Source organism: Trachypithecus francoisi, unplaced genomic scaffold, assembly GCF_009764315.1.
Source record: "Trachypithecus francoisi isolate TF-2019V2 unplaced genomic scaffold, Tfra_2.0 Lachesis_group20, whole genome shotgun sequence".
NCBI lineage: Eukaryota > Metazoa > Chordata > Mammalia > Primates > Cercopithecidae > Trachypithecus > Trachypithecus francoisi.
This window is the reverse complement of record NW_022681466.1, coordinates 348,057-373,906: the sequence shown is the minus strand read 5'-3', so window position 1 is coordinate 373,906 and position 25,850 is coordinate 348,057. Positions and strand designations below refer to the sequence as shown.

The 25,850-nt window shown below is 36.1% G+C and overlaps 1 protein-coding gene and 1 long non-coding RNA gene across 4 annotated transcripts in view; one reads left to right on the top strand and one right to left on the bottom strand.

Annotated features, from left to right (window-relative positions):
* The window catches only part of ABCA9 (ATP binding cassette subfamily A member 9), a 79,192-nt gene that overhangs the window by 25,105 nt on the left and 28,237 nt on the right, over nucleotides 1-25,850 (top strand). For all 3 annotated transcript variants that reach the window (XR_004430392.1, XM_033181965.1, XM_033181966.1), the window contains 17 exons: nucleotides 1,733-1,874; nucleotides 2,108-2,293; nucleotides 3,681-3,828; nucleotides 5,268-5,436; nucleotides 8,298-8,356; nucleotides 9,199-9,309; nucleotides 10,035-10,210; nucleotides 10,405-10,524; nucleotides 10,740-10,878; nucleotides 11,386-11,476; nucleotides 13,513-13,652; nucleotides 15,952-16,071; nucleotides 17,257-17,455; nucleotides 19,218-19,384; nucleotides 20,006-20,139; nucleotides 21,394-21,531; nucleotides 25,671-25,778. Coding sequence is in view for 2 of the 3 variants with exons in the window: in XM_033181965.1 (XP_033037856.1) it covers nucleotides 1,733-1,874; nucleotides 2,108-2,293; nucleotides 3,681-3,828; nucleotides 5,268-5,436; nucleotides 8,298-8,356; nucleotides 9,199-9,309; nucleotides 10,035-10,210; nucleotides 10,405-10,524; nucleotides 10,740-10,878; nucleotides 11,386-11,476; nucleotides 13,513-13,652; nucleotides 15,952-16,071; nucleotides 17,257-17,455; nucleotides 19,218-19,384; nucleotides 20,006-20,139; nucleotides 21,394-21,531; nucleotides 25,671-25,778 (2,347 nt within the window). In the remaining variant the exon portion in view is untranslated. The remainder of the gene's footprint in view (nucleotides 1-1,732; nucleotides 1,875-2,107; nucleotides 2,294-3,680; nucleotides 3,829-5,267; nucleotides 5,437-8,297; nucleotides 8,357-9,198; nucleotides 9,310-10,034; nucleotides 10,211-10,404; nucleotides 10,525-10,739; nucleotides 10,879-11,385; nucleotides 11,477-13,512; nucleotides 13,653-15,951; nucleotides 16,072-17,256; nucleotides 17,456-19,217; nucleotides 19,385-20,005; nucleotides 20,140-21,393; nucleotides 21,532-25,670; nucleotides 25,779-25,850) is intronic.
* On the bottom strand, nucleotides 19,475-25,773 carry LOC117066600. The gene is made up of 3 exons (XR_004430394.1): nucleotides 25,652-25,773; nucleotides 25,413-25,515; nucleotides 19,475-19,694 (listed from the first exon to the last, which is right to left on the bottom strand). It is a non-coding gene; the product is annotated as an uncharacterized LOC117066600 (long non-coding RNA).

The window sequence follows — 25,850 nt, the reverse complement described above, 5'->3', positions numbered from 1 at the left end:
AGAGATTCTGGTATGTTGTGTCTTTGTTCTCATTGATTTAAAAAATTTATTTATTTCTGCCTTAATTTTGTTATTTACCCAGTAGTCATTCAGGAACAGGTTGTTCAGTTTCCATGTAGTTGTTTTGTTTTGAGTGAATTTCTTAATCCTGAGTTCCAATTTGATGGCACTGTGGTCTGAGAAACTGTTTGTTATGATTTCTATTCTTTTGCATTTGCTGAGGAGTGTTTTACTTCCAGTTATGTGGTTGATTTTAGAATAAATGCTAGTGGTGCTGAGAAGAATGTATATTCTGTTGATTTGGGGTGGAGAGTTCTATAGATGTCTATTAGGTCTACTTGGTCCAGAGCTGAGTTCAAGTCCTGAATATCCTTGTTAATTTTCTGTCACATTAATCTGTCTAATATTGACAGTGGGGTGTTAAAGTCTCCCACTATTATTGTGTCAGAGTCTAAGTGTCTTTGTAGGTCACTGAGAACTTGCTTTATGAATCTGGGTGCTCCTATTTTGGGTGCCTATATATTTAGGATAGTTATCTCTTCTTGTTGCATTGATCCCTTTACCATTATGTAATGGCCTTCTTTGTGTTTCCTGATCTTTGTTTGTTTAAAGTCTGTTTTATCAGAGGCTAGGATTCTAACCTCTGCTTTTTTTTCTTTTTTCTTTTTTTTCTTTCCATTTACTTGGTATGTATTCCTCCATTCCTTTACTTTGAGCCTATTTGTATCTTTGCACCTGAGATGGGTCTCTTGAATACAGCACACGAATGGGTCTTGACTCTTTACCCAATTTGGCAAATTGGATACTGGCATCTGTGTCTTTTAATTGGGGCATTTATCCCATTTACATTTAAGGTTAATATTGTTATGTGTGAATTTGATCCCGTCATCATGATGCTAGTTGGTTATTTTGCACATTAGTTGATGCAGTTTCTTCATAGCATCGTTGGTCTTTTTATTTTGGCATGTTTTTGCAGTAGCTGGTATTGATTTTTTCTTTCTATATTTAGTGCTTCCTTCAGGAGCTCTTGTGAGGCATGCCTGGTGGTGACAAAATCCCTTAGCATTTCCTTGTCTGTAAAGGATTTTATTTCTCCTTCACTTATGAAGCTTAGTTTGGCTAGATGTCTTTTACATTTTTAAATGCTTGGGAAAAAATTCAATGAACAATAGTATTTTGTGGCATGTGAAAATATACATGAAATTCAAATTTTGTTGTCCATAAATACATTTTATTGAAACACAGCCATATATCACTAACATATTGTTTATGACTGTGTTTGTGCTACAATGGCAACAGAAACTGTACAGCCTGCAAAGCTGAAAATATTCACAATGTGGCTATTTAGAAAAAAGTGCTGAACCCTGCTTCATTATCTACATTTTTTGTCCATATTGTTTATATAATAACTTTACTGAAAAAACTTGTCCAGAGCTGAGAAATCATCATAGATGTCTTCCCAGGAAAGCTCTCTCTGGAAACTTCTCCCAGTGACATCCGTTGTATCACCCAACTTTACTTAATTTGCAATTACCTATCTATTTTGCCTCTCTACTTGTTTATTGCCTACCTTCTCTTATATTACGTGATCTTGAGGGTAGGAGATAAGTTAGCTATTGCATTTTCTTTACCCTTGATAAATGGTGAGCTTCACAAATCATTTGCTGAATAAATGAATCAAGGAAGTGTTGAAGTAACAACATTCTAACTGACTGCTTTGTTTCTCTGCTAGGCTTTCCTGGGGTTTGATGTATGCTGGCTTCATCCTTATCATGGCCACTTTAATGGCTCTTATTGTAAAATCTGCACAAATTGTTGTCCTGACTGGTTTTGTGATGGTCTTCACCCTCTTTCTCCTCTATGGCCTGTCTTTGGTGAGTTGGTGAATTTCATCTCAGTCTTTTATTCTCTTTCTCTCTCTCTGCTGCCAATCATTTATCACTAATTCTGGTCTCACCTCTTTTGTTCTCTTTATAGTATTTGCATGAGACAGTGTCTAGGGGTGGAAAACTGATAAAATATACTTTTATAATATAAAATTCCTATTTTGTGCTACTAATGGTTCTCACAGAATTATATACCAGCTGAAGTTTTTCTCTTTTCTCAGATAACTTTAGCTTTCCTGATGAGTGTCTTGATAAAGAAACCTTTCCTTACGGGCTTGGTTGTTTTTCTCCTTATCGTCTTTTGGGGGATCCTGGGATTCACAGCACTGTATACACATCTTCCTGCATTTTTGGAATGGACTTTGTGTCTTCTTAGCCCCTTTGCCTTCACTGTTGGGATGGCCCAGGTAAGAGTTAAGGTAACGATTTCACTTTTTACAAACCATTCTACACAGATTTCCTCTTAATAATTCACGCAACATGCTCTAAGCATTCCATTCTATAACTTTTGTAAAAATAAACATTTATGAGACAGGAGTGACTTTAATTTTTCTCTCTTAGTGTAATTAGTTTCCTCATAAGTCACTAAATATAGGATCATACTCTTATTATTGAGGTGTTTCAGTTTCTACTTCTAATGGATTATCCCAAAGAACATTTGTCCCATTCAATGCTCAGGAAACATGACCCTTAATGTTATCAAAAGCATTTAAAAACCAGGAATTTGGAATAAATACATATTTATTTTTTAATTGCTAATTTCTACGTGAAACTGAACCTTGTCTCAGAAAAGTTAATTTTAGTTATGATATCATAACTATAAAATGCTAAATGAAAAGTTATGCCAGATATAAACTCATTGTCTCCTACGGCAGTCTAGTTAAGACATTATTCTTCTGTCTTCTGCCCAGCTACTGAAATATTTTACTACTTCATGTTTTTACTCTGAAATGGGCTTCCTTGTTGAGAATTCCCTCCTTTTTTCTCATTCTAAGTTCAATAAAGTCCTATTGCAGCACTGTTTGTAATAAGATTGAAAACAATGTAAATGTCCATTGGTAGATTAATGGTTAAATAAATTACGGTCCATCCATACAATGGAAAATGTGCATCCATCAAAAAGAATTTTTAAAGACTGATGCTGTGACTTACACCTGTAAATCATAGCACTTTGGGAGGCTAAGACAGGTGGATCACTTGTGGCAGGAGTTCGAGACCACCGTGGGCAACATGGTGAAACCCCATCTCTACAAAAAAAAAAAAAAAAAAAAAGATTAGCCAGTCATGGTGAGAGTGCATCTGTAGTCCTAGCTACTCTGGAGGTTGATGTGGGAGAATCACCTGGGTCCAGGAGGTTGAGCCTGCTGTGAGCTGAAATAGCACCACTGCACTCCAGACAGGGTAACAGAGTGAGACTGTCTCAAAAAACAAATGAACAAACAAAAAAGAACTTAAAAACACTTCTTGTACTGACATAGAGAGTTCTGTAAACTATATTAGGTCCTGCTCAAATATCACCTTTCCTGAGTTTGTACTTCCTCCTAGAAGATGTATCTGGGGCTGCCTGTGGATCTGGATCTGGATAGTGCCTGCTCAGTACTAACTTCCATTCATTTCCCAAATTGACATCACTTCATTGCTATTAAAATTATCTTCTATAATAGTAGACAGAGCTCTGTAGAGACAAGATTAATTTTATTTATCTTTGCAAACCCAGTTGTAGCAGAAATAAGACAATAATAATTCTTAATGCCATATTAATTCTTTTAAAATTCGCTGTATCTTTTTTTTCAGCTTATACATTTGGACTATGATGTGAATTCTAATGCCCATTTGGATTCCTCACACAATCCATACCTAATAATAGCTACTCTTTTCATGTTGGTTTTTGACACCCTTCTGTATTTGGCATTGACATTATATTTTGACAAAATTTTGCCCAGTAAGTACTAATGTGGCTGTAACTTAACACAATTTCAGTAATTACATGTCTTCAAAATAACTCTACATTGTACTAAATAAAAATTAGCAAGCAGTTTTTCAAAATTTCTACAACAAGCCTAATGATATTCTGTAGTTTGTTTATAGAATCACTTTCTAAGACTTGGCTCTGCTATAACACTCCAGGGTGTTTCTTTTTAAAAAGAGACACTTGCGAGAGATTATGGATAATTATACTATTAGTGTTTGTATCAGAACTAGATGAAGAATGCTGGTGCTTGATACTTGATCTTAGAAATCTTTAAGTGCTTTTTCTATTTAACTCACTTGATAGACAACAGCAGGTTGTTAGTAAAAATATTATAATTGCATAATCGATATACAATCTTTCCTTTCTTTGTTACTTTTTTTTTTTTGAGAAGGAGCCTTGCTCTGTCGCCCAGGCTGTGGTGCAGTGGCATGATCTCGACTCACTGCAACCTCCGCCTCCTCTATTCAAGCAATTCTCATACCTCAGCCTGCTGAGCAGCTGGGACTACGGGCATGCACCACCATTCCTGGCTAATTTTTGTGTTTTCAGTAGGGATAGGGTTTCACCATGTTGACCAGGTTGTCTCGAACTCCTGACCTCAGGTGATCCGCCAGCCTCGGCCTCCCAAACTGCTGGGATTACAGGTGTGAGCCACCATGCCACCCTTACGTACAATATTTTCTATAGAGAAACAAAATCTTTATCTGCGCATCTCTGGGGTTTGTCTGTCAATTCCTCATATATACTAGATAAGTGCTAAGGAAGAGGCAGAAAGGGAAATTAGAAAATGAAGTGAAGGAAGGGACCTTCTAAATAGTTTATTCATCACATTTCTGGGAGTACTGATACAGAATAATGACTCGCTGATTATTTTAAAACCTCCCAAGTAAGAAATTTCAGAATGTATCATTAGTGTTATGATATTTACGATTATTCTTGGTATATTGACCTTATCTGATCCACATGGAAGAAATCACAAGCAGGAGAATTGCTTGAACCCGGAAAGCAGAGGTTGTAGTGAGCCAGGATCATGCGTCTGGACTGCAGCCTGGGTGACAGTGTGAGACTCCATCTTAAAAAATAAAAAATAAAAAGGACACATAAGTACAGCTAGATAGAAAAATTGTTCGTAATTAGGTTTAAATTCCTCCTGAGACATCTCTCTGCATTTTGAGGAGCTTTTTAGTTAGTTAACAATGCTACATGCTTCTCATGTTAAAAACATCATATTAGCCATCTCTGTTATTTTCTCCTCACTGTTCTATGTGTGTCAAAAGCACATTAAAACAGTAATACCTTAATACGATAATGTGGGTTCAGGTTTAATGTCAAAAGGGCTGCATGGATATGATGATGGAATCCTTGAAGTGATGACTGACCCAGTATTCATTTGCCTCCTGTTCACATAGCTGAATATGGACATCGATGTTCTCCCTTGTTTTTCCTGAAATCCTGTTTTTGGTTTCAACATGGAAGAGCTAATCATGTGGTCCTTGAGAATGAAACAGATTCTGATCCTACACCTAATGACTCTTTTGAACCAGTGTCTCCAGAATTCTGTGGGAAAGAAGCCATCAGGTAACCACTAAATTACTTGAAGCCACAAATGGAGAACAGGCAAGACCAGGGATCTGTCAGGCAGCACACTAGGAGCAAAGATCGCCTTCTGTGCCCTCCATACCCACCTACATCCAGCCTGCTGCACTCATCAAAGGCTACACTCATTCTTCATAGTACACTATTTTCTCACATTCTCAGCATTTACATTTACTAATATTTCATGATATAGTAACAACCGTCCACAAGTAAATAATTTTTGAATTTCCATTTTCCATATCTTTCTCATTTCTCCTCTTTGTGTTTTTCTCCCCTCGGTTGTTCTCTTTGTGACAAACACTGCCATTGTCTCCCTTGCTTTTATTCTCACTCCCCTTTTTTGTTAATTCACTTTGTCCCTCTCATCTTCCCTTCCTGGCTTATAATTAGTTGAGGAGAGAAATGCAAGCGATGCAGGCATGGGAAGAGGACACTCCAGAGAGATGGGAAGGAAACATGAGAAGTCAGGACTGTTAGTTTCATGCCTATCTTCCCTCTTAGATGATGGACGTGCTTTATTCAATTCTGGTTGCTTTGATTTCCAAACAGCTAGAAATCTCTAATATTACCCCAGATCTTTGCTCAAATTTCGTTCATAATTCAATGTTGTATTAATCTCACTCCTCAATAATACCTTTCTGATATATCTCTTTCAGTAATATTTTAACTCAGAACATTTATGATACAGTCTCTGAACACAGGTCCAATATGAACATACAACAAAGAGCAGTATTTGCTCATTCCTTATGAGCATGTAAACATAGCAATGTTTTCAAGAATCATGGCATCTTTCTAAGCTGGAACTCTAAGTTTTATGTTCTTTCCAGTGCCTATATCAGAATTAGGTCCTATCAGAGAGATCATAGAAAGCCTTGAATGATGAAATAAGGGATTTTCATTTACCCAGTGGGCAAGGAGGAGGGTATTGAAGATTTGTGAATTGAGGGTAATAAGACTAGTCTTTTGGTCTAAAAAAATTATCCCCAGCAACGGGTGGAGATTGGAAGCAGGGTCTCACATAGCTGATGGTTAGGAAAGTGTAGGAGATTTTATCTGTGGCATAGCTGCTCAAGACTGCCAGTCCTGTGTCATTACTGTGGCTGGCGCTACATCCAACAGACCAGTGCACAGAGTTCTGAAGCCTGCACCATTCTATCCCAGAGGTCGAGCCAGCTGGGCTCATAATCGCCTCTCAGTATAGAAGGCAGAAAAGTGAGATGTCAATTAACAGGTATTATTATACCAACCACAGAGTAGATTCTACCTAATCTATAATCTACTATCTAAACATGAAAGTTAAATGTTATCAAAATATATGGAAAAAATCTATAGTTTTTATTGCTTAGATGAAATGAAGGAATAAAGCAAGCTGATACCTATTACTGTCTCAAAAAGAAAAGATAGGGAAAAAGAGGCTAGGCAAAACCAAGCCACTTGCCCAAGGCCACAAAGTTTAAAGAGAAACAGTATTTGAATCCATATGTGCTCAACTTGAAAGTCATTGCATCTGAATGCGCAGCCTCTTCAGTTACTTCCATATTTAACTGGATTGTACCTATTCGATAAATTGAATTATAACCCTCAAAATTTATACATTGAAACCCTAACCCTTGAAATGATGGTATTTGAAGATAAAGTGTTAGGAAGTAATTAGGGTTACATGAGATCATGAGGGTGGGGCCTTCCTGATGGAATTAGCGTATTTATAACAAGAGGCACAAGAGAGCTTGCACTCTTTCCCTCTCTCTGCCATGTGATGACACAGCAAGAAGGCAGCTGTTTGCAAGCCAGGAAGAGAGCCCTCATCAGAAGCCAAATCTATTGACACCTTGATCTTGGAATTCCCATCCTTCAGAACTATAAGAAATAAATGTGTATTCTTGGTATTTTGTTATAGCAGCCCAAGCAGGAGAAAGCAACCTACCTGCTGGTTTGTTGTGATAATGTAAGTAAAAATGTAGACAAAATGCTCTGGATCTGGCTTATAGTAAGTAGTCTTTCAACTCACTTAAAATCTTTTTTCTTTTTTTTAACTTCTATTTTAAGTTCAGGGGTACATGTGCAGGTTCGTTACATAGGTAAAGTTGTGTCATGGAGGTTTGTTCTATAGATTATTTTATCACCTAGGTATTAATCCTACTACCCATTAGTTATTTTTCCTGGTAAAATATTTTTCTATGCACTCTTTTAAAAATCTTTCTCTGTTTTAAATCCTTTTCCTGGTCTTTTTCCTCCTCTCTCATCTTCTTTGGAAGTTTACTGGTTTCAAGTATTTTGTGTTCTGCTTATATTACTTATTTATCTACAATCCAACTCTGTATGATAATTAATGTCATCCCCCTATCACTGCTGAATAACTGAACTCAATGAGTCTTGAGTAATAGCATTTATAACAGAGCTAGTGTGTAGCACAACTGGGACATCACCAGTTGTGAATCGTTTAATGATTAGATTCCAAAGCCTACTATTTCTATTATGGTGTGTTTCATCTCTTCTCTTTTCCACCATAGTATCTATTCACCATTGATTTTATCTTCAGCTTTCCTCATAGCCAGTCATTTGTCACAATTCTTCCAACAATATATTTCCATGTGCTAGCTGTGCCCTCCATATTTTAGCCTGTTCATTTTGGAAAGATCAGGGATCCTGCTTCTAATTAGGTACCCTGGGTGCTTCTGCCAGTGCCTGTGTGAAAGAAAAGAATCCCCAGATTTTCTTTGAGGCTTTGAAAGAAAAGAATCCCAGATTTTCTTTGAGGCTTTGATTAAGCCTCAGAGACTTGACTTATCAATCCTCTGCACATTTTCACAATTCTCTGAAAACATTTCCCTCTTTTTTTTCAGAATCAAAAATCTTAAAAAAGAATATGCAGGGAAGCATGAGACAGTAGAAGCTTTGAGAGGTAACAAAATAATATTTTATTTAATGGGGCTGCTTGATTTAGTGGCTGCCTCACTGTTGTAACTTCTTGGTAGGGATTAAGCACAGATATTCTGCATATGTCTCTCCTTTATTTGAACACATTATGTTTCCTTCAATGTAAAAAAAAAAAATATATATATATATATAAAACAATTTTAAAAAGTAGGATGTATCATTAAAAATCGTATGGGTTTGAAAGATATATGATAATATTATGAAATTCTTTATTTTCAACTCATCTTATTCTCCAGCTCTAAAACTCTTTATTTTAGTTAGCCTGTCTTTATTGATAAAACCACTTTTATCAAAAAATTAATTGCGGCCGGGCGCGGTGGCTCAAGCCTGTAATCCCAGCACTTTGGGAGGCTGAGACGGGCGGATCACGAGGTCAGGAGATCGAGACCATCCTGGCTAATACGGTGAAACCCTGTCTCTACTTAAAAATACAAAAAACTAGCCGGGCGACGAGGCGAGCGCCTGTAGTCCCAGCTACTCGGGAGGCTGAGGCAGGAGAATGGCATAAACCCGGGAGGCGGAGCTTGCAGTGAGCTGAGATCCGGCCACTGCACTCCAGCCTGGGTGGCAGAGCAAGACTCCGTCTCAAAAAAAAAAAAAAAAAAAAATTAATTGCATAATAACATATTGACAATACTATCACTATAAAATGATGAAATACAGTTTTAAAATAATTTTAAGATGAATTTTATTTTGAATATTGCTAGCTCAATCTATTCATGCTGCAAAATAATTACAACAGTTTCAGAGACTGTAAAGTTGATATGTAGGCTCTGAGTGTAATTTTTTTTTTTTTAATCATGCCAGGTGTGGTATTTGACATATATGAAGGCCAGATCACTGCCCTCCTTGGTCACAGTGGAGCTGGGAAAAGCACCCTGTTAAACATACTTAGTGGGCTGTCAGTTCCAACATCAGGTAAGAAGACAGTTATTCAAGGACAAGTACCCGGGCAAACACATGAATATGCATTTAATTATTTAACTGGGGCCGGGCATGGTGGCTCACGCCTGTAATCCCAGCACTTTGGGGGGCCAAAGCGGGTGGATCATTAGGTCAAGAGACGAAAACCATACTGGCCAACATGGTGAAACCCCGTCTCTACTAAAAATACAAAAATTAATCGGCTATGGTGGCGGGCGTCTGTAAGTCCAGCTGCTCGGGAGACTGAGGCAGGAGAACCACTTGAACCCGGGAGGCAGAGGTTGCGGTGAGTCAAGATCACGCCACTGCACTCCAGCCTGGCGACAGAGTGAGACTCCATCTAAAAAAAAATTATTTAATTGGTTTCATTAATTCAATAGTTTCATTACCCATTATACCCAGGCATTTAAGAGAAAAATTTTAGGAGTTTCTCTTATTATTTTATTGAATTGTATTATACCTATTTAGAAAAATGTTGTTTGTGTTTTAAATATGTCATAAGTAGTTTTATGATTATTCGGTTACTAAGTAGCATTCCAGCTGGATCAGATGTTATTGCGAATATTATTACATTTTTAATCAGTTCATTGCATATTCCTTACAAGTAAACAATGTTGAAATGAATCTAAAAACTGGCATACAGTGTTTTCCATTTTAAAAGATCTTTAGTGAAGCATGACACGTTTTCCTGATGGCCACTCTCTGCCTTCTGCTTTCAGGTTCAGTCACTGTCTATAATCACACGCTTTCAGGAATGGCTGACATAGAAAATATCAGCAAGCTCACTGGATTTTGTCCACAATCCAATGTGCAATTTGGATTTCTCACCGTGAAAGAAAACCTCAGGCTGTTTGCTAAAATAAAAGGGATTTTGCCACACGAAGTGGAGAAAGAGGTATGTGAGCATTTTAGATGTCACACAGCCGTGAAAACGAGATTGTTTACCTAGAAAATGTTGTGCTAAGTTATTTCCACATAATTCCTCATCTAAATTTTAGGCAAAAAGGCCCTTTGTAAAGAACAGAAAAGTGATAGTGTTTTTAAAATAAACTTTCTGGATTTGGGACTAAATATTCCTTATTTGGTTAGGTACAACGCGTTGTACAAGACTTAGAAATGGAAAATATTCAAGACATCCTTGCTCAAAACTTAAGTGGTGGACAAAATAGGAAACTAACTTTTGGGATTGCCATTTTAGGAGATCCTCAGGTAAGTCAAACAAAAATTACTGGTGAAATCAGATTGAAGACTATAAAAGTATTTTACTAGGTCAAACAATTTGCAAATGATAAATATAAGAGAACGTCTAGGATGAAATATTAAGCACTAACAAATTTCTCCCAAATACTTTTAAAAGTAGAGTACTTTTTAAAAGGATCTTATCGGAAAGGGTGGAATTACTTTAGGACTTTCCTCCTGTCCAGGTTTTGCTATTGGATGAACCGACTGCTGGATTGGATCCTCTTTCGAGGCACCAAATATGGAATCTCCTGAAAGAGGGGAAATCAGACAGAGTAATTCTCTTCAGCACCCAGTTTATAGATGAGGCTGATATTCTGGCAGGTAATATTTTGTTTCCCTTAAGTATCTTCGTGAGAAGTTAGAGACAGTGTGGAATATGAACAGTTATGCTCCACAGCTGTGTCTCCCTGGAACTGCCATGACCCAAGACAGGAGAATTTTGCTCTTACTCATTTGTGGGTCTGCATCCCACAGTACTTGGCCCCATGGAAACATTCTGAGTCCATTGCAGAGCAGCTTTCTGGTTGTAAAATATGTATCACACTCTTTAAGATATAATTTGTTTTAGGTAGTCTTGATGGCAGTTTAACTGAAACAGATCCTTTAGATGTATAATTTTTCTCAATACACTAGAGAATAAGTTGACTTAATTTATCAATCGAGCTGTTGGATAACAAAAAAAAAAAGTGGTTTATGTACGGCCAGAATTAGAATGTATCTATTTTAGTGTGTCATGCTGCTACAATACATCGTTAATGGATTTGCATTTTGTGAATAGTAAAGAAATAAGTCCTTTGTGTAACTTATCTTTTGATTATTTCTAAATAGACAGGAAGGTGTTCATATCCAGTGGGAAGGTGAAATGTGCAGGCTCTTCTCTGTTCCTGAAGAAGAAATGGGGCATAGGCTACCATTTAAGGTACAGCCCTGAATGTTGGAGACATGTTGACACATGCTGAAAATGCTGGGGGCAGGTGGTATCAGCATCAATGGGTTAAAGCAGGCCCTATAACCACTAAGTTCATTTCAAGAAAGCTATGGTAGAACTAAGGCATAATTGCTTTGTTTTTTAGCTAGAACACAGGATATATGAGATTATAGACATTGAGCATTCAAGGATGATTAATCTAGGTTTAAATAAAATTTTTGAAAAGTATTTTCACAACGTGTTGCCTGCTAAGAGTAATTTGTTGATATTCCGATGCTTTCTCTTCTCATATTTCAGATGTTTACTTTTGTTCATCTTGACAATTTCAATACCCTGTATTCTCCCTGACTTCATTTCTTTCCACCATCCTTGTGTGTTTTTCTTCTCTTACTGATAATAATTATTATCATTGAGTAATGTCTACTACTTTTTAAGTATTGGCTATGTTTTAGGTACTTGCTAAGATATTTACATATAGAATATTCATATTATTGTATTCAATCCTCTAAATAACTCTAAGAAGATACTGTTGTTATTCCCCTTTGACAAGTGAAAATACCACTTCAGATAGTTTTAATAATCTGCCAATTTCACACGACTTGTAAATGGTAGTCGTTGGATCAAAATTACAGGTGTGATATGAATGGCTTCCTGTATTTTGCGCTACAATGTTGATTTTTTTAAAAAAATGATTCAAATAACTTCATCCTGATGGATAAATGGATCCCCCTGTTTTTTTACTCAAAGTGCCTAATCTGATCAAATCTACCAATCTATCATTACTACCTGTTACAAATCTACCAATCTATCATTATTACTTGTTACAATCTAATAGAATCAATACCCTCTACTGAATACTCGCTATTCTCTAAGTATGTTTCATAGTTCAGTTGTCTTGTTTCTGCTTGAGGGAGGACGTCTGTCAAACATGTTCTTCTTCAACCCATTTAACCATGTCCAAGTCTTAACCATTTCTGAAAGTATTTTCTGAATATTTTCTCCTTAACAAGTATCCTCTTTTCTGGAACCCTGAAAGCACTATTTTGAACTGTTGCCTTAGGCAACTTAATTGACTTATTTGATCTTTAGTAACTTCATTTATGTAATAGTAGTAATAATACGTACTTTGCAGTTAAGGCTAAGAAACATTGAGTGAATGAATACTTGACAAGCTGCAAAGTACTCAACTGAATTAACTCAACTTCCTTCTCCCTCACATCTTCTGTCATACGCTTCTTTATATTATTTATATGTTGTAAGCTTCTTTAGAGAAGGTACTGCATTCTTCCTATTTGGTATTCTTGATAGCACTTGTAAGTACTAGGCCTTGTAAGTACAGAATAGCCTTTTTTTCAAACTGATTGTTTACGTTTCTATCATCAGTCAATTGTGATCTTCTCACCACTCTGTCACTTTAGCACCTTTTAGTGTATGTGATTAACAGTGGCTTTTCAAAAACCGAATAATTTCATGGGTAACTTTATATATTCTTAATAAAGACAGGCCAGATTTCACTTGAATAAATTTTGGACCCCAAAATGATAAAATTAGCTTTAGCAGAACCTGCATTAGCATGACATGGTGCCATATTCTTAATGACTGTATCACATTACCTCCGTTTTTTGTTTTCTCATGCTCAATTCTGAGTTTTGGCAGAACTCATGCATTACTACAAAGGGAAAATTCAAGGTTGGGAGGTTGGGTTTTTGAGTAGATGCTGGCAAATTAAGCGTTTCCCTTTACCTCACTCCAGGCAAGATCTGGCTTAATATCTCTTTTCTCCAAATAAGAGTCCTTGAGTTACCTCTTCCCACTGTAAGCATCCCTTATACTAATTCTTCTGCCATGTTGCATAGATTTAATGGTTTGGACTTTATTAGTAGCTTTACATCTTACTTTGTCCAGTAAACTATACATTGTTTTGTCTCATAAATATTAATAAAGTGACAAGCAGATACTACATAATTAGGAAATTGTTTTAGAGACAGAGTTGGATAAAAATAACTTTTATTCTTTTTAAATGTTAGTTTGCATCTGAATGAAAGGTGTGATCCAGAGAGTATAACTTCACTGGTTAAGCAGCACATCTCTGATGCCAAATTGACAGCACAAAGTGAAGAAAAACTTGTATATATTTTGCCTTTGGAAAGGACAAACAAATTTCCAGGTAACAAAATGTAGAAACCACAGAATGATTTGGGAATGGTGTTATTAACAATAACAGTAGTGACAAGAATGATGGCTAGTTTTAATGCTTGCTAGATGAACGGCACAATGCATTTACTCATTTAATATTCCCAACTCCAAGGTCACTTATAATATTACCCCCTAGTATTATCTCCATGTTACTTATGAGTAAATCAAGGCATGTAGATGTTAAATATGCTTCATGTCACAACATGTGTAATTAAGAGGCACAGGCTAGCAGCAAGATAAAATTAGAAATATTTGGAAAATTTGTTTCAGGAATGAATGAGAGAGTGTGGTCAGGACAGGAACAGGTATGTAAATACAGTGGCAGGCTATTGAAGAAGAGCTGAAAGAACTGTACACAATAAATAGGTTGTTTTAGAAACACCATCACATAATGATATAATTCAAGTTATTGAACATAACTTGGATTGGCCTGCATTCTGCCAAATACTCTAATTCACAACTTTGCTGCAAACACAGAAGCTTGGAGAACCACTGCTGTTATTACTTTTCCATGGTGTCTCCCAATGCACTGTTTCATTTCCTAAGTGTTTTGAGGTAGACTGTTTTTTAAGTTTACTCTGTAAAAATGTGTTTGCCATATCAAGTTCAAGAAATTATACCGGGGTCATTGCTGCATGTTTGAGTCAATAAGCATGACATAATCTTGGTCCATAAAGAAACACAGAACCAAACAACAAAGTGCAGAGATCAAAACTCAGTGCTAGAGCTAGACAGTCTAGAGTCAAACACCAGCTATACCATTATTAGCTCTATAATCCTTAACAGGTTATAGTACTATTCTGTATCTGTTTCCTTACTTGTGAAAAGAAAACTGAAATAGTACTCCAGGTTGTTATGAGTATTAAATGATTTAATACCTTCAAATTTATTAAAATATTAAATATAAATAAAGCACCTGGAATAATACCTGACATGTAGAACCTATGGTATTTCATCAGGTATCAGAAACCCTCAACTACAGGATGTACCACTAAGAAAGAAACACAAAGAAATAATGCTGCCATTTAAAATATGATCTGCTATCATTTAGGATCCATTATTATTTCAGATATATTAAAAGATGATGAAATATATCTCTTAGAATAAGTGAAATAATGGTTCACAATGCATACACAACGTCTTTGAGATATGTATCCTTATAAAAACAGAAATCTTTGTGAAGATCACACAGCAAAGTTTTAGCTGATTGCTCATTAAATGCATTCCAAAGGGGATGAGAAATTTGGAGAAAGACTGAACAACAATTAACCCTTAGGTAGACTTAAGGACTCATTAGAAATTTTGACTGCATCTCTATTTTTCTTTATCCAACACATAATTAAGATTGAAGTCTTTAATTTATCATAAAATTGAGTTAGTTTATCTTTTATCCACTTTTCAGTTTTCCTGAATTTTCACACCATGGTCAGAAGCTAAAAGAGAGCAAGAGAGAGACAGAGAGACAGAGACTGAGAGAGAGGAGGTGCAAAGTTACATACATATTTTGTCCTTTCAAAAGCTTTACATACTTATGGGCCGGACGCCGTGGCCCATGTCTGTAGTCCCAGCACTTTGGGAAGCCGAGGCGGGCAGATCAATTGAGGTCAGGAGTTCAAGACCAGCTTGGCCAACATGGTGAAACTCCGCCTCTACTAAACACACACTCACACACACACACATAAAATTAGCCAGGCCTGGTGTTGCGCACCTGTAATCCCAGGTACACAGGAGGCTGAAGCAGGAGAATCACTTGAGTCTGGGAGGTGCAGGTTGCAGTGAACTGAAATTGAGCCACTGCATTCCAGCCTGGACAGCAAAGTAATCTAGCAAAGAGTCTATTCTTAATTATTTCTATAAACATTAGTTCTTTTACATTTGTTATTATAATTCCCTAACAATCCCAACAAGAAAGCACAAATCTCTGTTCTCTGGAAAATATGTTTTAATTAGTTGAAATTTAGAATTAAACACTCCCTGTAATATAACAAAAATAAATTTTAAAAAATGTATTAAGTAAAATATAATTTTTTCAAAAAAACACATATGTAGTTTCCTAAGAATGAAAAAATAAATGTTTAGATTAGACTTTGATCTCAGAAAGACATGAAAAGTAACATACCATATGGATCATTTTAGAAATGAGAACATCTGTATCACAGTTTTGTTTCTGGTTAGTACATTTGGCCTATCACCAATGTTTTATATTTTTGAGAAATATGATTCTCATTATAAAGTATATTCTTATAATCTGTTTTTGTGTCCACTTTTAGAACTTTACAGGGATCTCGATAGATGTTCTAACCAAGGCATCGAGGATTATGGTGTTTCTGTAACAACTTTGAATGAGGTGTTTCTGAAATTAGAAGGAAAATCAACTATTGATGAATCAGGTAACAAAAAATAAGAAAGAAAAAGAAAAAAAATAGAGAGAAAGAAAGAGAGAGAGAAAGAAAGAAAGAAAGAAAGAAAGAAAGAAAGAAAGAAGAAAGAAAGAAAGAATTTTATTTTTGTGTGCAGTATTTTATCTTGAAAATATGTCCAAATTATGAGATTATATACTTTTGTTGGTGCTGTGATTCAGGCTTGTCTTGGGAAAACTTAGAGAAGAAATGTATCTCTGTGGAATATAGCAATGTATAACACTAGTTCCTTATGCAGCAAATAATAAATATATGGTATGATATTACCTGAATATACATTAGAGAAAAGAAAATTAGAGTTCACATTGACAATTATTTTTGTGGTAGCATTTCAATGATATTATTCCAATGTATTTGGGATTTAGTTGTTGCTTTTGGAAAGTTTGCTCTCTGCCTCATCTTTATTCCTTGAGAAGCATTCTGTCTTTTCTCTCTTATTGCTAAGCTACTTTTTTTTTTACTGGTTCTCTATCATCTTATGGTGTTTACTCTTTACCATGATCTTTATTTTCATTTTTGCAATTTTCTGGGTGTCTTTTTGGATTAATCAAATATTTTTCTTTAATCCTCCTTTTCCTCTTTTATTCATTTTTGAAGTTATATGCTTGTTACATTTTTTAGTGTTATACTTAACTTTTAATGTATGTACATGTTTTATAGCTTTCGAGAAGCCAGAGTTAGTCATTTTCTCTAGGCTTCTCCTCAAATCAGGTAACTTTTATCTTGCTTTTAACCATGGCTATATTTTAAAAATATTGTTTTCCCATTTTTATGTTCTTGAAGGGGAGCAGAGGGGTTCTATATATACTAACTCTCCTATCTTGGTCAGAAATACTAAGTGGTTTATCTTTTACAACAAATAGATTTCTTAATGAGTTTTTTTCATTGATTTCCTTAGAATAAATAAAGTCCTATAAAGCTACACACAGAAGATGTTTAAAATCAGAAAACACTAGATTTTCTTTTATTATATCAATACTTTCTGCTTCTGTCTCATTTCTTCAATAGTTGCTCTAATAATGTCATACATTAGATTACTTGTATCTTGGCCCAAGAGGGTAACTTTGACACCTTTGTAGGAAAATTTATCACAGGAAAAGCTAAATAATGCACAACTAAAATGGCACTTTATAAAATACTGATCTTATGTTTTAGATATTGGAATTTGGGGACAATTACAAACTGATGGGGCGAAAGATATAGGAAACCTTGTTGAGCTGGAACAAGTTTTGTCTTCCTTCCATGAAACAAGGAAAACAATCAGTGGCATGGCGCTCTGGAGGCAGCAGGTCTGTGCAATAGCAAAAGTTCGCTTCCTAAAGTTAAAGAATGAAGGAAAAAGCCTGTTGACTATGTGAGTATCTGAGTGTTTCAGATTTGTTTTGTCTGTGAACTAAAAATAAACTTGAGAGCAAAACATAAAAGAAACTCAAGTAAAATAAATTTCAGTAGATGCACATTGTCTTTTAAACAAAGAAATCATTTTTTAATTAAATAAACCATTGTTAATCATGTGGATATATAATTAAAACAGATAAGGGTTGGAATTGTTCTTTTTTTAAATTTCACACACATTTTGTTCTTACCAATAGGTTGAAGTAGTTCTTCAAAAGCACGTGGATATTAGTACTTAGGTCCCATCCTAAAGACACATTTACTCTTTTCCCAAGGTATCAAAACCTGTAGCTGTCAGTATTCCCCAGGGAAATGAAACCAATAGGATATACATATATAAACATACTTATTTTAAGGAATTTCATTATGTAATTGTGAGGCCTGGCACGTCTGAAATCCACAAGGCAGAACATCAGGCTGGAAACTTGGGTTAGAGTTAATGTTGTAGTTGGAAGACTGGAAACTTAGGCATAATTTCCATGTTACAGTCTTGAGGTAAAAGAGTCTGCCTTGGCTTCACGATCATATCTGGAACCCACTATAAGGTTCACATATAACCCTAGAACTTCAACCTCATCATCAGGAACACTCATTCACTGAGAACGTTCATTCATCCAAAAATATTAGTGAGCACCTCTATGCAACACTCTATTATTAACTGATTATAACATATATCAAAAGAAATCAGACCTGACAGTCCACCCTTGAGGATGATTAGACATACAGTAAACAATAGACAATCCTGTGAACTATGGCATTTAGTAGGAGGGAGATTATGTCAAAATAGGAAGCTCAGGGAGATTTTGAAGAAGAGAGAGGAGAATGGAAATTCAAGCTGAGGGAGTGTTAGTGAGTATACGGATACATGAGAAATCTAAAGAACTATTAATCTGAGTTAATTGCAACATATAGTGTATGAAAAAGTAAAAATATTTTTGAAATATATTCATAGAGCTAAAGAGTTTGCATTTTGTGAATACTAAGGAACTATTAATATTTTATTTTTTTATTTTCAATAGGTCATTGACATAATTTCAACAAAATGTTAAGAAGCTTAATTGGGTAATTGTGCAAAATTGTTTGGTGATAGTAGAATTTGGAGACAATGAAAACAAACATTTAGAACAATATTGAAAAGAGTCAGGAAGGAGTTAATAAAAGCCCAACTTAAGAAGAGGAAGAAAGAACAAGGTTTGGAGGCAAGCAATAAGGATGCTATGATAGATATGAATTTCCAAATATTAGAAAAGAAATTTAAGGGAGAGAAATGGGTGGAAAATGATTGAGCCCTGGTGCCCAGGGGAATGAGAAAATGCTGTAATTTACAGAAATTGGTAACAGGATGGGATAAAGTTCAGAGTGTAGTAAGTATGCGTGTTAGTGATACGCCAATTTCAATAGTGCAGAGAAAGAAAGAAATGCAGGACTGAAATAAGGCAATGAGGTAGGGATTGGAAAGAGAGATTTAAGAGTCATAATCCACAGACTTCATAAACCCAAAGCCAAGCTGTCCTACTTGGCACTTGAGAGAGAACAAAAGACTAAAGGTAGATACATATGATCCATCTCATTTTAGAAACAAGAAAATGGGGCAATGTATCATTCAAATGTTTGGTTATTGATTATAATTTATTCCCTTTATTATATTCATTATCCCCTCAAACTTAAAAACCCACAAAAGTTGCTAAAATTTTTTTTCTTTTACATTTTCCTTTGCATAGATTATTGCTTTTTGGTATTAGCTTTATCCCTCAACTTTTGGAGCATCTATTCTATGAGTCATATCAGCAAAGTTACCCGTGGGAACTGTCTCCAAATACATACTTCCTCTCACCAGGACAACAACCACAGGATCCTCTGACCCATTTACTGGTCATCAATAAGACAGGTGAACATGGGACTGAAATGCAGCTGCTAATGTTGTTCTTGTTGAGAGATTGCCCCCAAAAAGCATGAACTGCTAAGAAAAAAAAATAAACTCTATATGTTTTAGAAAGCATATATGAGGCCAAACAGAAAATAAGTTAAAAAATGAAAAATACAACATTGGAGAGTTTGTTTTAGAAATAGATTCTGCAAGTTTACTTAACCTTAATATTTGTTGCACAAAGCAACTAAAGAGGAGGTAGGGAGGTAAATCATTGACTCACCTCTGAGGTCTTCGTGTATCATTTTGTAAATCTGTGCTGTGCTGGCTTCTGGAAAAAATGTTTCAAATTAAAAAAAGATAGACTATTAATAGCTTCAAGGATTATAATGTTAACAGCAATTCTTATTTCTGTACTAATAGAAATTATAATGAAATGCCTAGGCTCTAGATAAAGTAACCTTGTCACACCTATGATATTAGACTGAATTTTAGTACCAGAACATCAGTTCTGCTTTGTTAAGAAAATCCTTAGACAGTCCTTTTGTATGATATGCTTTGTGTGATGTAATGTATTTTTAATATTACTTAACTATTGTTTTATTTCATTTTTGCTTCCTTTAATCTTTGCCGTCGTGGTAGGGTCAAGCATTGATAACTTTTTACATTCACTGAGGCGACAGAACATAGCTATAGAAGTGGATGCCTTTGGAACCAGAAATGGCACAGATGACCCATCTTACAATGGTGCTATCATTGTGTCAGGTGATGAAAAGGTATGCTGGACTCCAGTTGCTGTATTTCACCAAAGATGGACTATGGGAGTACAATTTGAATAATTCATATCAACTGAATGAAAGGCCAATTTCACACAAACAAATGGGATAGTTCTCATTTTTATAGGAGAAGCTGAACTACAGTTATTTCCCCGTAACCTCCAGCATGACAATATGTAATGAAATTTGATTTTATTCCTGATTAAGTTGAATGCACTGCTATAATTAATTTATTTAGATCATTATTATCAGTTGGATTCCATTCCAATAATTAAATCTCATTCTCAGTTGGAACTGAGAACAACTGCCCAATGTAGACTTGGCCTTTGCTTTTCTGTTTTCTGTGTCTTCATACTGCTTCACTCATTCATATCCCCTGCCTAGACCCTGTAGGAATTTGAGTCAGAGATCTCTACAGCAGGCAAATGGAAAAGATGAGATAATTATGTTAAACGCATAAATCACAGCTGTTAGGTGTCATAAAGTGTGGCCATTTGTAATTTGTCACAGCTAATTTTCAGGAATAAATTCCATGCCAACAATAAAGTAAGAAATTACCTTCAAGATAGTTCTCATTACATCTTAAGTTATTTTTCAGTATGCTCAGTAAAGTAGTTTTAACATCAATAAACATTGGTTTAGGTAATTAGGTTAAATACAATACACTTGATTTGTTTATGATTGCAAAAATGTGTTCTCAAAGCTTGCCCACATTTTGGGCAATATGGATAATTAATTTACTTATATTTTTCTCTGAGGGAAAAATAATCACATTATACACATACACACACACGTTATTTTAAAGGAGACTTTACAAGTAAGCACAGAATTTGTGAAAACCTGTGCTTTCATTACAACTTTCTGCCTGCCTCCCATTTCTCAAGTATCCAAACATTATGTACTTATAAAATGAATGTGTCACATTTTGAAATGAAGTCTATAGCCAGGTTAAACTGAGGCTGCACTATGGAATTTCATAGTGTTGCTGCTGAATATTATTTGAAGTATTTTGTTTTGTGATGTTTGGGCATAAATAGCCACATGGTGATGTTATGGTGGGTAGAAACCACAATATTGGATTCTTTAAGTATACTAAGAATTAATCAAATATTATGAGTGATAGTGATATTAATCACACTCAGTGCTTGGGCCTTATTATATTATCAATAACTTGAATGATTTTCTAACACATTCACTCATTAAATTTTGTGTTTGCTTTATGAAGACTTAGAATTGGTGCTTGTTATATTTCAGGATCACAGATTTTCAGTGGCATGTAACACAAAACGGTTGAATTGCTTTCCTGTCCTCCTGGATGTCATTAGCAATGGGCTACTTGGAATTTTTAATTCTTCAGGACACATTCAGACTGACAGAAGCACATTTTTTGAAGTAAGTATAATTGTATCTCACTTATACTGTGTCATGATAAGTTTTCAAGAAAATTCTTGAAATGCTAAAATAATATTACATTACTTTTTGTGAACCTATTCTTAAACTTGTGTGTGTGTATATATATATATGTATCTGTGTGCAATATTTTATATATATAAATCACTGTATATGTAATATATATACACACACTATTTAGAAATGACCACGCAACATTATAACACACACACACACACACACACACACATACACACACACACATTTAGAAATGACCACAGAACATTATAACCTTATTCAGATGACTTGGTGTCAATGGAGCAACAGAAAATAAAACTCATTATGGTTTTTGGTCTAGATCTGTCACCATCTGTGGCCGTAGGTAGTGGGACATTGTTGAAACAGACTTAAAGGTCAGGCTATGTGACCTTCTTAAGCAACTTGACTTCTATAGGATATAGAAGTCATCAATCTACAAAAAATAGATTAAAGACTTTATCACAAAACTTTCTTAAGAAGTAAATGAGGCAATATGAGCACCTGGCTAAGTTGGACCAGTTATTGTAGGAATGAGTGATGAAGCACATAAAATAGGACTCCTGGTGCTGAGTAAATTATATTTCTCATTATTATTGCTATTAAAACTATTTTTCTTGGGATGCATCAAAAGAAGTTTCCATTAAAGAATGTTCAGCTTTATTAGATCTGGGGACTGGCTGAATGAGAACTAAGGCAGTTCTTTTTTAAAATCTAGTTTCTCAGGCCTACTTAGATGCCCAGAGGCAGAAGATCTGGGGTAGAGATGTGGGTGTGCACTTCTGTGTCTTCAGGTCACCTTTCATCTTGTTGTGTTGAAACACCCTTCGTCTGGTTTAAATGACACCCTGGGCATATTCTATAGCTTCTTGGTCACTTTTTGTTATGAAGAATCATTCTAGTGCAGTCCTAAACTTCAATTTTCTATTCAGTTTAAACTTAGCAGGATCAAATTGAGGCCTAAGGGGGCATGGAAGTGGGTGGGTGGGTGGTGGTGTGATTTGCTCTTCCATTCCCCTTTGAAGTCTAACACCTTGGAATAGAAAAGGGAGAGTGTCCTAGCTCTGAAACTATCCTCTTTCCCTCCCCTTCTGAGTAAAGCACTGCTGTGCTGGAGGCAGAATGGAAGAATGGAGAGATGGAGCTCTTCCTATGGAACTGGTGCTGGGGAGACATCATGCTTTCTCTAGTTGCTAGTAGTTTCTATGTATGTGGTCACCATAGCCCAGGTGACCCATGTAATTGTCTTGGGGTGGTGGTTAGCTTGGCTCCAGACCCTTCTGTAGGTGACGACACACTCAGGGTTGCAGAGTTTCTGTAGGCTGCTGCAGGAAAGTCCACATCGTCAAACTTTCTCCAGTCTACATTGTTCATTGTTCGATGTGTCCATCTTCCAGGTAATTCAATAACTTCTGTCTTGCTTTAACCTCTGTGCTTCCTCAGAAAGAGCTATGAGAACTGTTGAGTGCTTCTGGCATGCTGTCTGAAAGCTACAGAGGTTTGGGATGTCAAGGGGGTTGCCCTGTCTTCTCCAAAGCACATCATACCATTGTCCTTTCAAGCCACGTTTCAGCAGTCCTCCTTCCTTCAAAAATCTCTAGGGCAAAACCAGATATTTCCCATGTGATTTATATGTAGTAGCATATTTAAATGTACCAAGCAGAATTTGAGATAGTTATTACTATTCCTATTATAGATTGAGCAGCCCTTATCTGAAATGTTTGGGACCAGAAGTGTTTCAGATTCTCAATTGTTTCAGATTTTGGAATATTTGCATTTACATAATGAGGTATATTGGAGATGGGACCAAGTCTAAACATGAAATTCATTTATGTTTCATGTGCACCTTATACACAGAGCCTGAAGATAATTTTATTTGATGTTTTTAATAAACTCTGTGTTGTGTGCCTATGTTTGGACTGTGATCCTTCACAGGAAGTCGGGTAAGGAATCCTCCACCTGTAGTGTCATGTTGGCACTCAAAGAGTTTGGAATTTTGGAACATTTCAGATTTCAGATTTTCAGATTAGGGATTCTCAACTTGTGTTATTATTAGACAGCTGGGGAAACTGTGGCCCACTGAGGTGTCACTGTGTTTCATTAACTATTAGATTTGAGTAGACTAGCCAATTATCTGGATAACAAAGAATTGGATGTTCCCAAGAATAAGCAAGTAACCTGAATTCCCACCTTTAAAAAGATGTCTTCACTACAGAGTATTTGCTACCCACCAGCCCAGCTGACCTCGAGCTCATAGGTAGACAAATTCTCTCTTTGAATTGCCACCTCTGGTTTCCCCACCCAGCTCCTGGCATTCTCTCTTACAATTCTGTGAGCCTGTTCTACTTGATCTTAAAGTACCAGGCTCACTATAGCTCAGGCCTTGGTGCTGACTCCTTCTCAATAATTTTTATCATCTATTGGAGTGTCCTACAGCGCTCCCATCCAGCCACTCCTGCAAGTCCTCACCTGGCCGAACTACCCAGGAGGCATCAAGTGTCTTTTAGCTTAGGAAGGACCCTGTCAGGCTGAGTCACATAAAACTCTGAGTGTGGGTGGATATGATATAACATGGACATACTGTGTCATTTATAAACTCAGTCATGAGTAAGGAAGCTGGCTGACAAGATGAATTGTGATTTTTCCTCCCTCAGAGGCCTTCCGAATCAGGAAAAATCAACCACAGTATCCACAGACAAAGATATGAGATGGGACATGTAGTCTTTGGTGGATGTGTAGTCTTTCTTCCCCTCCCAGGGTCTTATCTACACATATACATCTTTAGTCAAGCCACTTTTATATGCTGTAATATCTCAGGGGGTGCTGAGTTTTAGGAGGGAGTAAGAGAACAGAGAAGTAAAGAAATCAAAACTCATCATACTGATGACTTGCAATGTAGTGAGGTGACTGATGACAGATCAAATTAAGGTTTGTACTACCATACAATCCATCAATCTCACCGTTGCTACCCCCACAAAAGGAAATAAGTATATCAAAGAGATATCCGCACTCTCATGTTTGTTACAGCACTGTTCACAATACCCAATATTTGGAGGAAACCTAAGTGTCCATCAACAGATGAATGGATAAAGAAAATGAGGTACATATACACAGTGGAGTACTATTCAGCCATAAAAAGGAATGAGAGGCTGTCATTTGCAACAACGTAGATGGAACTGGAGATCACTATGCTAAATAAAATAAGCCAGGCACAGAAAGACACACATTGCATGTTCTCATTTATTTGTGGGATCTGAAAATTAAAACAGTTGAACTCATGTACCTAGTCAAACAACGGTTACCAAAGGCTGCGAAAGGGAGTGGGAGTGGGAGTGGTTAATAGGCACAAAAAATATTTACAGAAAGAATGAATAAGGCCTAGTATTTTACAGCACAACAGGGTGACTATAGTCAATAATAATTTAATCATATATTTAAAAATAACTAAAAGAGTATAATTGGATTGTTTGTAATGCAAAGGATAAATGCTTGAGGGTATGGATACCCCATTCTCCATGATGTGCTTACTTCACATTGCACACCTGTATCAAAACATCTCAGGTACCCCATAAATATATACATCTACTATGTACCCACAATTAAAATTTTTAATTTTTTTAAAATTAAGGCTTGTAGCAAAACTCAAGATCCTCTTTAACATGTATAGGGCTTTGATTTTTTTTTAAAAAATATAACGCCTGACATGGAGGGCGTGCTGACCGGTTTTCTCCTAGCCCCTCCACTGACAGTCCACAATCTCTATTGTCTCTTAAAACATCAGCCTTGTATATAAGCAATGCATGTAAGACTGTAACCATAAAGTCAGAGAGCAGACGTTTCATGCCTACCTTACAAGTTATTAACTGTGTGACCTTAGACAATTCATATCACTTGGTTGAATTTGCTTCTTCATAGGTAAATCAGGCTACATGTTCAGAAGGTCCTACAGGGCTGAAAATGAATGTGGGTAAGAAGTTGCACATAGGACCTTGAGAAGTGCTTTGAGTGATCAGCCCAATTCATTTATTTGAGTGATTTAGTTAAGAAAGTACAGATGAAACAGATGCCCAATCGCTATCAGCTCAACATGTTCCATATGATTTCAGGAGCATACGGATTATGAGTATGGGTACCGAAGTAACACCTTCTTCTGGATACCGGTGGCAGCCTCTTTCACTCCATACATTGCAATGAGCAGCATCAGTGACTACAAAGTAAGAAGAGTTAAAGTCTTCATATGTTTTTTATATCTAGAGAACCCTTCACCCACCCTTACAACTATAAAT